Genomic DNA, 13,182 nt, shown 5'->3' with positions numbered 1-13,182 from the left:
TTGAACAGAAGAGAAAGTCCAAAAATACTCGTAGATTGAAATAGACATGAAAATTCAGTGGAAAAGAAGGATTACTCAAGAAATGATTTGGGGACAACTGATTGGTCCAGTCAAAGTAAGAGTCGATTTCCACCTCATTTGTTATCCTAAAATAAAGTTAAGATGGATCAAATATGAAACGTAGGGAATAACATTTTTAAAAAAGTTACTAGAGGAAATCATGGGATTTTTTCAAATAAGCTAGGAGTAGAAAAACCTGTTCTAAGCAAAAGATAAAACCCAGAAGCCATTCTAGAAAAGATTGATAAGTCTGACTAGATAACAATTAAATTATTTACACAAAAACAAATAACACATTTGGAAACTATCTACAACATATGAGAGACGAAGAGCTAATAACCCTTTTGATATACCAAGAAATTTAACAAATAAAAAAACCACAGTCTATCAAAAAATGACAAATGTTATGTATAATCAGTTGGCAAAAAGGGAAATATAAATGTTTTTTAATCATAAGAAGTTGCTCAGCCTCATTCATAATTAAATAAATAGTAATTAGAACAATAATGATATGCTGCGCCACTTTTCATCAATCAGAGCAGGAAAGATAAACAAGTTTGATGAAACTTTGTTTTGGCCAGGTTGTGGAAAAAACTGGATCTCATATAGTGCTGTGGGAATGTAAATAGGTTATCTACTTGAGAAAACAATTTAGTAATAGCTATCAAAAAAAATTTAAATGCATATACACTTTGACCTATCAATTCCTCTTCTAGATATTGTTATGTAGATATTGGTACAAATGTCACCCAAGACAAATGGACAAGAATGATCTTTGCAGCACTTTTTCTAACAGCAAAAATTTAGAAACACCTTAATGGCTCATCATAGGAATTGGTGAAATAAAAGATGCTACATTCATCTAATGGAACACTATGCAGCTGCTAAAAATAACACAGAAAAACTGTATTTGCTGATTTGGAACATTCCTCAAGATAATTTGTATTTTAGTGAAGAAAGTAATGCATCAAGTAGTGTATGTAATATGCATCTAATTATGTAAAAAATAGGCATATTCATTCAACCAATATTTACTGAGTGTCCTGGGCATTATGGATACAGCAGTAAATAAAATACCAAAGACTGCTCTCCTGTAGTTTATATTATGGTAGGTAGAGAAAGGCAATCCCCAAATACATACATATAATGGTGATATGTTCTATGATGAAAATTGAGCATGGGAAAGGAAATAGAGAGTGCAGCATGTTTTCAATAGACTGACGAGGAAGGAGTTCTCCAGGCAGAGAACAGAGCGGTACTAAGGGGCAATGACATGAAAAAGCTTAGCCCAGTCAGGGTTCAAGAATCCAGTCACGGGTTAGTGATAAATTCCCATAGTGCCATTATTCTTGTGAAGTAAATTCAAGAGATTTCATGTGTAAACCATGAGATTTCTCTCTGCATTACAGCAATTCCTCCTGGGAGAAAGTACCCAGGCGCAATATGATAGGCAATGCTCACGACATCCACGTTGCAGCTGAGGTGTCCTAGACAATTGGTTGTCTAGGTAACTAATTTGAAGACTGGAAGACAAAGCTACTACGTCTGTGTCCTTAAATCACCCTGTGTTCAGCAGGGCTTCCTCAAGATCAAGGGAGAATATTAAATATCTGTTTACTAGAACCTTGGCTCTCTCTATCTGAGGCAGCCCTTTCCTGGAGTAACCCTTATCCTCTCTGCAGACATTTCTCATGGATAGGAGTCCTGTTGACCTTGTCTCCTGTGTCTCCCAGGCAATTAAACAGCCCCAGCCATTGATTGTTCAATGACTTTCTCCTCTTCTCATTGACTTAGCTAGAGTAGAAGGCTAAATATAGGTACTGGCTCTCATATCTCCCAGGTCTTTCTATGCAGACAGACTTGTTATCACTAACAGATTATGCTTTACAAGACCAACAGGAAGAGCAGAATAGAAATGGGGATCTGAGTGGTGCTGAAAACAAAACAAAGCAAAAAAAGAGGCTTTAGTGAGTCTCATTTAATAAGATCAAATGCAGAAGGCAAATAGTGTTCCTTAACCATGAACATGGACATAGCCTTAAGAAAATTAGAGAAATGAAATGAATGCCCATCGATTCCAAGTAAATGTTCAGCTGGGCTCATTTAAATGTATTTCAGGTGTTAATTAGCCTACTTGCCCATATTCATTACAGATTGTTGGCACTTCATTTTAAAGTGTGTTTCTGAAGAGGAAGTGGAGGCAATGGTCATGAAACCTTCCTCAAGGGTCTGAACCTGGCACTATGGAAATATTGTGAGAGTAGTAAGTTCAATATAATACTAGTTCTGCCTTCCGGACGCCTACTGTTCTACAGAGGAGATAAAACACGTTTACAAGTAATGATTCAAAGCGCATAGCCATAGTTCGAGAATAATTTCTTGTGAGCATGAAGTTGCATACTGCTTCTATAGTGGTAACCCAGGTTATAATTTTTCAAGTCCAAGGGCTTCACATGTGTTTCTTCTTACTATTAGTAATAGGAAACCAGGAAAAGAACACTTGTAGAATGCATGACTTAGTAATTTTAATAATAAATGTTGAGTACTGAGTACATTGTGTATGACTGAACTATGTCATATGCATTATTTTATCAATTCTCATAATCACTCTAATAATTAAGTACTACTTTTCACAATTAAATAGCTACTGAAAATGAGAGAGTTAGTAATTTATACAAAATCAGAGTATCAGTAGAGAATTCAGAACTTCAAGTCAAGGCTATTTGGCAGTGGAACCCAGACTTTTAACATTATATTTATAAATGTTTACAGAAAAAAAAAATTGAGAACAATTTTTCTCTAAAGATGTTAAATTATTGCTTATAAGTACATTTACAGGAAGGTTTCTTTTTTGGATTTAATTAATACTCATTGAATACATTTTCTTCAATAACAATTTATGATACAACCTAAAATTTTATTTTGTTTGGAAACTTTTAACTATAGAGTATGTGAAATCAATATCTTTATTTTTCCCTGAAATATTGTAATAGAACTGAGATATTGGTATATACTCATACTTCCTGCGTGCTGTGGTATCTTATAGGATATCTAGAAATACAAAAATCAAATTTCTCAGTTAGTGTTTAACAATGTCTATTAACATGTTCCATTAATTATAGATAAATAATTAACTTAATTGTCAATGTTAATTTAGGATTATCAACTGTGTGCTTTTCATTGTGAGTTGTTAAATGGCCTACAGATGGAAAATAGGTATATAACGTATCAGGTTAAAAAAATGCTCTTTAGGAAATATCTAGAATATTATAATTGTTTTTAGAGAGATTCTAACACTTATTTCAAGATCTATAAAATAAAGCAATCAATTGGAGAAGACTATCAAGGAAAAAGGAATAGCTGTCATAAATTATGAAACTGAACTCGAGCTCAAATTGGACTTGGATTCTTATAGCATTTATTTCTTTTCAATCTAGGTTTCCTAAATAATACAGAATTTAGATACTTTGTACAGAAGATGTTAGGAAGTTACATAGGGCACCAACTCAAATATGTATCAGTAAGGATGTCTTCAGCTACAAGAAACAGAAAGCCCTGATTTTCCTGGGTTTAAATAATAAATGAATTTATTATTATCTCATATAAAAAGAAGTTCAAGGGAATGGCCCACTCTAGACCTAATACTTGAGGGCTTCATCTCTGTTTTTCCTGATTTTTTTCTCAGCTTCATCCTCAGAGGCTATTTTATACACTCATGAATGCAAGATGGCTGCAATAGTGTGAGAAGAAATACCCTATCGTGACAATGTACAGTGAAGAAAAGCAACCATCTCTTCCTTTTTCTTCTTATTAAGATGAATATACCTTTCCCGGGAGTACCCTCTCAAGCTCCCACAGAGATCCCCTCACATCTCATTCACCAATATTGCATCACATATTTATCTCAAAACCCATCTCTGGCAAAAGGAATGAATATCCTTAGGATAATTCCTTGGGCTGGAGCTAGACCCAGGCTTCTCTAAAGTATATAACTGTGTAAAGGATGGTAGATACTAGAATGGAATCACGGTTTTGTTGGAAAGGAGAAAGAGGAATGGCAACATGTAGCCAAGCAACAATGTCTAGTATAGAATAGTTCTAAATGTAGCTGAGAAGGGAACTGTGGAGATCAAATGACCTTCTGCAGTTCTTCTGAGATTGGCTCTTTGATTTCTAGATGGTCCCTAACACTGGTACTTATCCTTCTCATAATTACAGCTTCATAGAAATTCAAGCTGGAAGGGACCATTCTGAGTCCAAGATTGTTAAATGTCTTCCCCAACGTCACAAATAAATTAATGGGAAGGCCAGGGCAGGGTTTCTTGACTCTGGGGATAGGGTGTTTTCTTTCATTCTTTACCCTGCAGACTCTAGAACTGTTGGAATGGCTTTAAAATTCGTGGCAAGTACTGGTCCTTTTTGTCAATTTGTAAAGTTCCTTATAATACATTTATTTTGTTTATTCAGCCTCCTAAGAACTAAATTGAGTCTATGCTTTAAAAAGCCTACTGAAGTCCTTATTCTCTGTTTTGATACCATGTGCATGAACCACCAATGGGTTCCTTTTCACCTCACATTTGATGCAAATCTCTTTTACCATCTCTCCCTATTGCTTTTCTACCTTCTCTTGCTCCATCTATGACCAACTTCCTGTTTCTAAATAGACTTTGTGGTCACCCCTCTCTCCTTGTGCCAGCTCCTAGCCACTAGCTATTTAGGCTGTGGTCCTTATTGTTCTTCCTACGGCCTACCCAGTTGTGGTTGTCCCACACATCTATATTGTTCTATGTCCCAAAATTGGGTTCTAGGATTATTTTCGTAACTACTGCATTGGGTTAGAGTCAAACTAATAATTAAAGTGTTGGGACAACTTCTCCTATTGCAAGTTCCCTCCTGTTTTTACAATCCAAGAGGCACTGCTTCTTGTACTCATATTACGTACAGTATACAAATAGCATGTGATGTATGGCCCACCCTAAACCTGAATGCTTATGATTTACTTTGTACTTTCCTTCACTTCTAGGACAAGATGGTGATTAATCTAAAGAGCATTTTATGGGTGTGCTGTACCTTAATAGCAACCCAGGCACTACATAAAGGTGAGTGTGGTAACAATTTCTTTGGTGCTAAGTGAAATAAAACAATTAAATACTGGGGCATGGAATGGCAATATGCAATCACTAGAATAAAGGATTAATTTTTGATCTATTCAGTGATGAAAACTGTTAGCTAAAATATGATTAGGCTTAAAACAGTGATGTTAAATAAATCAGTGAAAACAAAATAATGAACAGGATGCTAAAGAAGCAAGTGGGCTTTCAATCACTTCCCAGATTACTTTCAGACTATGCAAAAAGGCTCATGTGGTCCTCTGGTGGATACCAAAATCTGTAGGTGCTCAAGTCCTTTATATAAAATGGTTTTGTATTTGCATAAAAGTTATGCACATCCTCCCTTACACTTTAAATCATCTCTAAATTACTTATGCCGAATACCATGTAAATGTTACATAAATAGTTGTTCTACTACATTGTTTAGAGAATGATGACAAGGGAAAAAAAGTCTCTACATGTTCAGTACAGATGCAATCATCATAGGTTTAACTACATAGATGCAATCTACACAGTACACATCAGCAACTACATCACGTTTAAAAAACAACTGTATTTTCATACTGCAGTTTGTTCAGTTTGCAGATGCAGAACCCGCTGATATGGAGGGTCAACTGTATATGTCATTGGACATATTTTTCATCTTCTTCAATGCTAATCAAAAACTTTCCTATAAAAAATGAAAGACTATACAACCCTCTGGAGGCTAGATTTTGAGAAAAGTCAAGAAGATAAAGGGAAGACTGATAGCCAAGTTTCTGCCCTTAGTTTCTGCCACTACCTCCCTTTCTTTTTTTTTTTTTTTCCTGTCTCGCTTTTAAAGTAACTGGATAAGTTCACAGACACTGTTTTTCTTAGCTTTAAATTATATATCCACAGAATGATGTTTTGTAATTCCACATTCGTGGACTGCAGTCCATGCAGAATGGTACTGCCCTTGAGCTTCAGTGATCTACTGCGATACCTCTCCAGACTCAGCTTCCACTTCATTCTCACACTCACTCTATGCTTCAGACTCTCTGAAATAATTTGTAACTCCATGCACAGACTTCCATATTCCCTCTTTCTTCACATGTAATTTTTTCTGCTTGGCAGTCCCTTCACTTGTTCTCTACAGTTCTACTTCAACTCACTTCAATATTCAAAGTTTAAGTATCACTCCCTATATCCATCCATCCATTCTTCCACCCCTCCCCCTCAATCCATTCATTTATCTACCCATTGGCAATATTGTTTGAGTATCTTCTATGTGCCAGCATTTATTCTGGGTGTACAGGGATATAGCATAGTCCTGGATTTCATTGAACTTTAACTTCTAGTTGTATGAAACAGGCAATAGATAAGTAAACAATGCATGTACTTTCAGGTTGATGAAAACAGAGTGACATCACAGAGAATGGCCTAGGTTGGGAGGAGGGGGTAAGGCTTCTTTGAGAAAGTAACACTTAAACTGAGATATGAACGATGTCGGCAGCTATCAGAGTCTCGGCTCCACCATGCTGTTCATGGCCCAGGAGCTGTCTTCCTCAATGTTTTCAGGAAGTAAAGGTGATGGTGGCAGAAAGGAAAGGATCACAACATCTAGTGAAGACAGAAGACATAGAAAAGAGTTGGTTTGGGTGGGTAGTAATAGAAAGGGAATTGCAGAGAAAGTAGTAGGGAACCACGAGCAAGGCATAGGGTAACCATCTCTCCACTTGGAGGGTGGTAGAGTTGGATACAGGGGGTCAAATATATGGTGATGGAAGGAGAACTGACTCTGGGTGGTGAACACACAATGCAATATATGGATGATGTATTACAGAATTGTACACCTGAAACGTACAAAATTTTACTAACCAATGCCACCCCAATAAATTTAATTTTTTAAAAATTAAATAAATAAATAAATAAATAAAACATTATGTCATGAAAAAAAACAATGAGACTTTCTACCTAAAAACAAGAAAGAATTCACACACAAAAAAGAAAAATAAAACATTTATGCTATAGCGCATTGAGTGTATTTTAAAATAGAAATACCGTATTTCCCAGAAAATAAGACCTAGCTGGACCATCAGCTCTAATGCGTCTTTTGGAGCAAAAATTAATATAAGATCCAGTCTTATTTTAATTTAAGACTGGTATAATATAATATAATATAATATAATATAATATAATATAATACAATATAATTTAATACCGGGTCTTATATTAATTTTTGCTCCAAAAGACCCATTATTGCTGATGGTCCGGCTAGGTCTTATTTTCAGGGAAACACAGTAATAGCTAAAAATATTGAGTAATTTCTATATATTAGGCCTTGTTCTAAGTATTTTGCATAGTTAATTTATTTAATATTAACACTCCAATGAGATAAATGATTTTATTACCCCCATTTGGCAGATGAGGAAACTGCAATACCAAAAGGTTTGGAGGAATAGCTGATGTAGAAGCTTATACAGAAATTTAGTGATGGAGCCTCGAGTTGAACCCAGGCAGTTGGGCTTCAGAGTCCATGCTCTTAACCACTGTATTATACTTTACTCCAAGAATCAAGTTCTTTGTAAATCTATGATCACAATTAAGAGATGTCATTAGTTGGGGCTAGTTTCAGAAGAATTTAAGTTTTTCCTATGAGGGGCAAAAGTTGAAAACAGGTCCACATAAAACAGGTGTGCCATGTTCATAGTGGGATACACAGCTATACCTTGTTGTGAGTCAACACAAGCACTTTTCCTGTTAAGATTTTCTGTGTTTGTTTTTAGGCAGCGAAAAGGTCAATAACTAACATTAATGAACACCTGTCAAGTGGTCATTGGCTTTATTTTAATTTGCTTTATTTTAAAGCTTTAATGTTAAAGCAAAGACAGTGCTTTAAATCTTTGCTTTAACAATCCTCGGTATATTGATTATCTAGCACTGACCTAGTTAGTGGGCTATTCCTTCAATATTAATAAATGAAGTCATACACAGTCATGAGTAAATAAATGAAGGAGAGAGTGACATTTATCACCCGAGAGAGGGATAAATTTCCCAATTCTCAATCTGACATGTATTTGGTCAAAGTCTGTGTGGGTGTTTGGTCAAACTATGTAGATGGAATTTATATTATCCTTGTTCTATAGAATTTACTGACAGAGAATAAAAGGTAATTGATCATTCATTATTTAGAGCTTTCTCCCTTACTGTACTCATTGAGACCACAAGCCATCTGGTGGGGACAGTGAACTTTCTCTCAGCATTCATTTTTATTACTTGCGTTGTCAGAGTTTCAGACAAGTTCTTTCAGGTAGCAGTTTTTCATTTGTTTGTCTTGTTTTTTAAACAAGCATAGTCTATGAACATTATCCTCGGAGCTACTAAATTTTTTTAAAAATATTTAGATTTAGTGAACTTAGTTCTTGTGACCCAATGCATTAAGACCCAAGATTTCACATACAAAAAACATGACCACACAGCTTTTTGTTAATCCTGGATATACATATATCTAACCAAAGCTTTTAATTTGCTTGTATCTGTAAACATCCAGAACAATGCATAACCCTTGGGAAATTTGCCTTTGACATCATTTTGTTCTAATATATTTTTTCATTACAGCGCAGTTATTGAGCAAGGCTCTAAGTTTTCTAAACCTCCAGACTGGATCGATTGGGCTGAATCTCATATCTGCCCCTACACATCTAAAATTGTGAAAAAGAACTATAATTTAATAATAAATATTGGAAGTCACTTATCTTAAACTCATTTTAAGAAATGGTGAAGAATCTCATAATTTATACCACCATTGAGGTTGATGATAAAGTTGTGTATTCTCCATTAAAAAAAATCAATACTTTATTTCTGGTGAAGTCAATTATCTAATAATTGATTTCAGGAAAATGAGCTTTCCTAGAACATAGGACAAATGTAAATTTGGAGATTTTTAGCTTGTAGAATTTTCACGCTTTCCTTTCTCAAGACCCCTATTCTTAGCAAAAAAATGTGCTTGTGTTGTTAGCATCTCCCTAATGGGATCCAAATTAAAAGAATATGAAATAGGTAGGGGTTACAGTCAGGGGGTCCCTTGTGGACTTTATAGGTTTATTTAAAAATTCATGAAATTACTAACAGGTTTCAGTGTAGATAACAAAGAAATAGGATGGGATAGAAATAGGATGGGTGTACCCTGTAGAAAAACACAAGAAGTAATCTAGGGACAAGGGAAGCACCCAGTAAAAACCAAAGCTGAAAGCAAGGAGACGTGTTTTGGCCCAGGGCTGTCACCAGTTAGCTGCGAGAGGAACATCCTTAGTAAGGGATTGGACCAGTTTCACTCTGAGGATGAGCTTTAAGTAAGAGAATTTATTTTGTAAGCCAAGGAGGCCATTAAAAATAGAATTATTCCCTTGCTTATTATATTCCAAGGTGGTAATAGTCTTAGTAACATTTTACAGTTTAACTTAGTGAAGCTAATAGCACATTTCATTTTATTTTATTTAATCTTGTTAAGTGTCTTTAATCCTGTTTTGACCAAGCTGTATATAGATTAGCAAAATGATAAAGAAATTCATGAGAGTAATGACCAATACAAATTTGGAATGATTAGTGATTTCTGTCATAAATACAGTAAATATAATACTGCATTATTTTAGATTTATTTGTACCACATGAAATATTTTACAGGCCAGTCTTTTTGAAGTTAAATTTTAAGCTTTAGCAATAGAGAGCATTTTTTTCTTAAAGAACATAATATCTACATATCTTCCTGCTATTTTCAAAGTGACATCCCCAACTGAATTCACAGGGCTATATTGACAGCTATATCACTTCTGATGCATGTCCATTTTGACATGTGTGTTACCAACAGTTTTGACCACTTCACACACTGTTAGATACACATCATTTTATTAATTAAGAATCATTATTTCATTCCTTGTAGAAGTTACTATTAAGTTGTTCATCATATTTTCATGAAGTGGAAGTTGCTTGTGTATTAACGATAATTTCTATTGTTATTACCACGATGTTGTCAAGCCGATTAGTAGACACTGGAAGATAGAGTGAGGGTGGAGAGGAGAGGGAGAGGTATGGATTCTTGTAAGAGTGAAAGAACATTTCTTTTGCATGTAATAGTGTTAAATTGTAGCCAATGTATGCTTTCTCATTAAAAGTTTAAGGGCTTAAACAGAAAGACAGTCTGTAGGTTAATACTTCAGGAGGGTTAGGCGAACGGATGCCAACTTTCCTCCCAGGATATAATCTAGAGTATGTTTCACTGCAAAGTGATTGCAGCTGGATTTGTCGTTATGATGAAAGCCTTTGATTCAAACACTGAACCAGAGAGGGTCCCTTCAAGTGTCAGACTTCCCCTGCTCCAGTCTACTGAAGTATTTTTTTCTTAGTTTCGCTTCCTCTCTGAATTTGATTTTCATTTCCTTTAAGGTAATGTGGCAGTTATCTTAACAAACGCTTTTCATCTTCTGGCCTGTAGACATAAATTCACCTTTCAACTGCTCTTTCTAACATCTGTCCAGTCTTTTAAACCTGCCGATTCTAGTCTCCTTTGGCTGTTGATGGCTTGCCTCCCTATACTTGCCTTATTTTATCGCTCATTTAGTTTATGTTACACACTGAGGTACAAATACTTAAAAATGAGTGCCGTATTTTTGGTATATAGAGTGAGCATTATTAATCTCTGTCTTTGTTATAAACCATTTTTGAAATTGTATACTATTCTGTTATATAAAACCATTCTTATTATTTCACATGTTGAAGCTATAACAAGCCACTCACATATATCATACTCAGTGTGGTTTTTCTAGGACTGTTAATTTGGTATTTTCTCTCTCTTCTTGTCAAAGTAGAACAAAACCCGCCTGTTAAGGGCTCCCTCTCTGGAAAAGTCAACCTACCTTGTCATTTTTCAACCATGCCTACCTTACCACCTAGTTACAACACCACCAGCGAATTTCTCCGAATCAAATGGTCTAAGATGGAATTGGACAAGAGCGGAAAAGATTTAAAGGAGACTACTGTTCTTGTGGCCCAAAATGGGAATATCAAGATTAGTCAGGGCTACAAAGGGAGAGTGTCTGTGCCTACACATCCTGAGGACGTGGGTGATGCCTCACTCACCATGGTCAAATTGCTGGCAAGTGATGCGGGCCTCTACCGCTGCGATGTCATGTACGGGATTGAAGACACTCAGGACACGGTGTCACTGACCGTGGACGGTAAGGCCTTTGGAATCTATAAGCAGACAGTAGAACATGATGCCTGGTTCAGAAGGGTTAAGAAACACTCCATAAAAGTTGCAATTGTTCAGGGTTTGGACAAGTGGAGAAACATTAGTTATCCACAACAGTGAATGTCTTTCACCCAAAATAAACTGTTACTTGTTCAAAGGTCAAGGAAGGTGACTTTTTGTGCAGCAACTTCATTGATTCCATGCAGGAAAGTATAGTTTGTACACTGGAAATAATGAATACCTCAAGATGTGGTTTATAGTTTAATAATCATTACTTCATTATTGAAACCTATCAATGATTACTTTTTAAGACTGTAAAGACTAATCTACATTTTGTTTTAATTTTTACATGTGTGTATGCACATATACATACATACACATACACATAGATACACACACACAAAAAAAAAAACCTTTTCCTTTTTTCTCACTCTCAGTGATTATTAAAATCTTTGAATTTGCTTTTCAGAAATGTAAATTCTATCTTATGCTGAAGAAATCAGGCACTTAATAAGTACCATGGTGCATATCACAGTGCCTTAAAAATGCCAGGACTCAATAAACATTTGAATTGGATCAAAACAAGAATTCAGTGAATTTTTTACACACTAGTTGTTATCCATTAAGTCTTGCAATGAAACATTTTGGTTATAGCCTCCTTTCACTGGTGGCTTATATGTCATTTGAATTTAAGTTAAGAGACAAAGCAAAGAAAAATTGCTTTAATTGGGTACACACATAGTGCCATAGCTCTTGGAAGCAGAATATTTTGGCACGTTATTAAGCAAAATTCTAATACTCAAACATGATGGAACAGATTTTTCTTCCAACCCTCCATTTCCCTATAAAATATTTACCTTTCAGAAATATACACAAAGGGCTTTATTAAAACTCTTTCTTGTGTAGCCAAAAGGAAATACTCTGAATTTCAGATGCAACAAATTAATTTCCTGGACATCCTTTTACATTTAGATTCTATTGCTTTCTTCCATAAATCTATCTTTATGTTGTCCAGGCATCCACTAAATATCCTGGGCTCTTTGCTTTTTTAACCTTTGTATGATTTATTATAGTTAGTCTAGAATTGTTTTACTCTACTGATAGTTTGATAGATAGATAGATAGATAGATAGATATTAATAGATAGTGTTAGATACACACTAAATATAGTTTATGTAATAATATATAAATATATATATAATATATAAATATATTAAATACATATTTTTAAAATCCCGAAAGGAGTTTTAACAAATTCTTACAATTTTCATCATTAAAGAATTAGCAATAGATTTGCCCCTTGCCCCTCGGAAACAACGAAAATCCTCTGCTTAATCTCCTTAGCCCCAGGAGGTCTTCAAATTATCCCAACAATTGCAGATACTTGTACAGACTGATATTCCCTGCCTTGGTCATGGAGTCTCCCCTGTGCCCCCTTACTGCCAATCTTCACTGCACATGGAAGATTTTTAATTACCAAGAAGACTATTTGAAGCTTTGATCATCATAAGACTAATTTAAAACTATTTAAATTCTTGCTTAAGCCTTAGAGATTATATTATAAGCTATTTCTCATACTTACCAAATACCGCAGATATACTTCCTGGCAATTTCAAAGTAGTTCTGTAAAGGTACAAATTTTCTGAAAGGCATTTGATTATTTTTCTTTTTACAATATCAAAAATGGAAAAACAAATGTTAGTTGTTCATGCATCTACCTGGTGCCTGTGCAGGTCTTTTTATGTTGACACTGATCAGAGGTGCTTATCTATGACATAGTTAGTCTGTTACCCCATAGTTACTT

The 13,182-nt window shown here is 35.0% G+C and overlaps 2 protein-coding genes across 6 annotated transcripts in view; both read left to right on the top strand.

Annotated features, from left to right (window-relative positions):
* Window positions 1-5,159, top strand: part of XRCC4 (X-ray repair cross complementing 4) — a 342,504-nt gene extending 337,345 nt beyond the window's left edge. The window contains exon 8 of the mRNA XM_074328763.1: window positions 5,084-5,159. Within this exon, the coding sequence (XP_074184864.1) occupies window positions 5,084-5,096 (13 nt within the window). The 3' untranslated portion in view covers window positions 5,097-5,159. The remainder of the gene's footprint in view (window positions 1-5,083) is intronic.
* Window positions 1-13,182, top strand: part of VCAN (versican) — a 102,697-nt gene that overhangs the window by 5,438 nt on the left and 84,077 nt on the right. For 4 of the 5 annotated variants that reach the window (XM_019746378.2, XM_019746376.2, XM_019746377.2 and 1 more), the window contains exons 2-3: window positions 5,084-5,159; window positions 10,994-11,365. In XM_019746378.2, coding sequence (XP_019601937.2) covers window positions 5,090-5,159; window positions 10,994-11,365 — 442 coding nt within the window. In that variant the 5' untranslated portion in view covers window positions 5,084-5,089. The remainder of the gene's footprint in view (window positions 1-5,083; window positions 5,160-10,993; window positions 11,366-13,182) is intronic. The other variant, XM_019746375.2, reaches the window with a different exon arrangement.

Source organism: Rhinolophus sinicus, linkage group LG03, assembly GCF_036562045.2.
Source record: "Rhinolophus sinicus isolate RSC01 linkage group LG03, ASM3656204v1, whole genome shotgun sequence".
Lineage (NCBI taxonomy): Eukaryota > Metazoa > Chordata > Mammalia > Chiroptera > Rhinolophidae > Rhinolophus > Rhinolophus sinicus.
The sequence above is the reverse complement of the archived record's forward strand: the minus strand, read 5'-3'. Positions and strand labels throughout refer to the sequence as shown.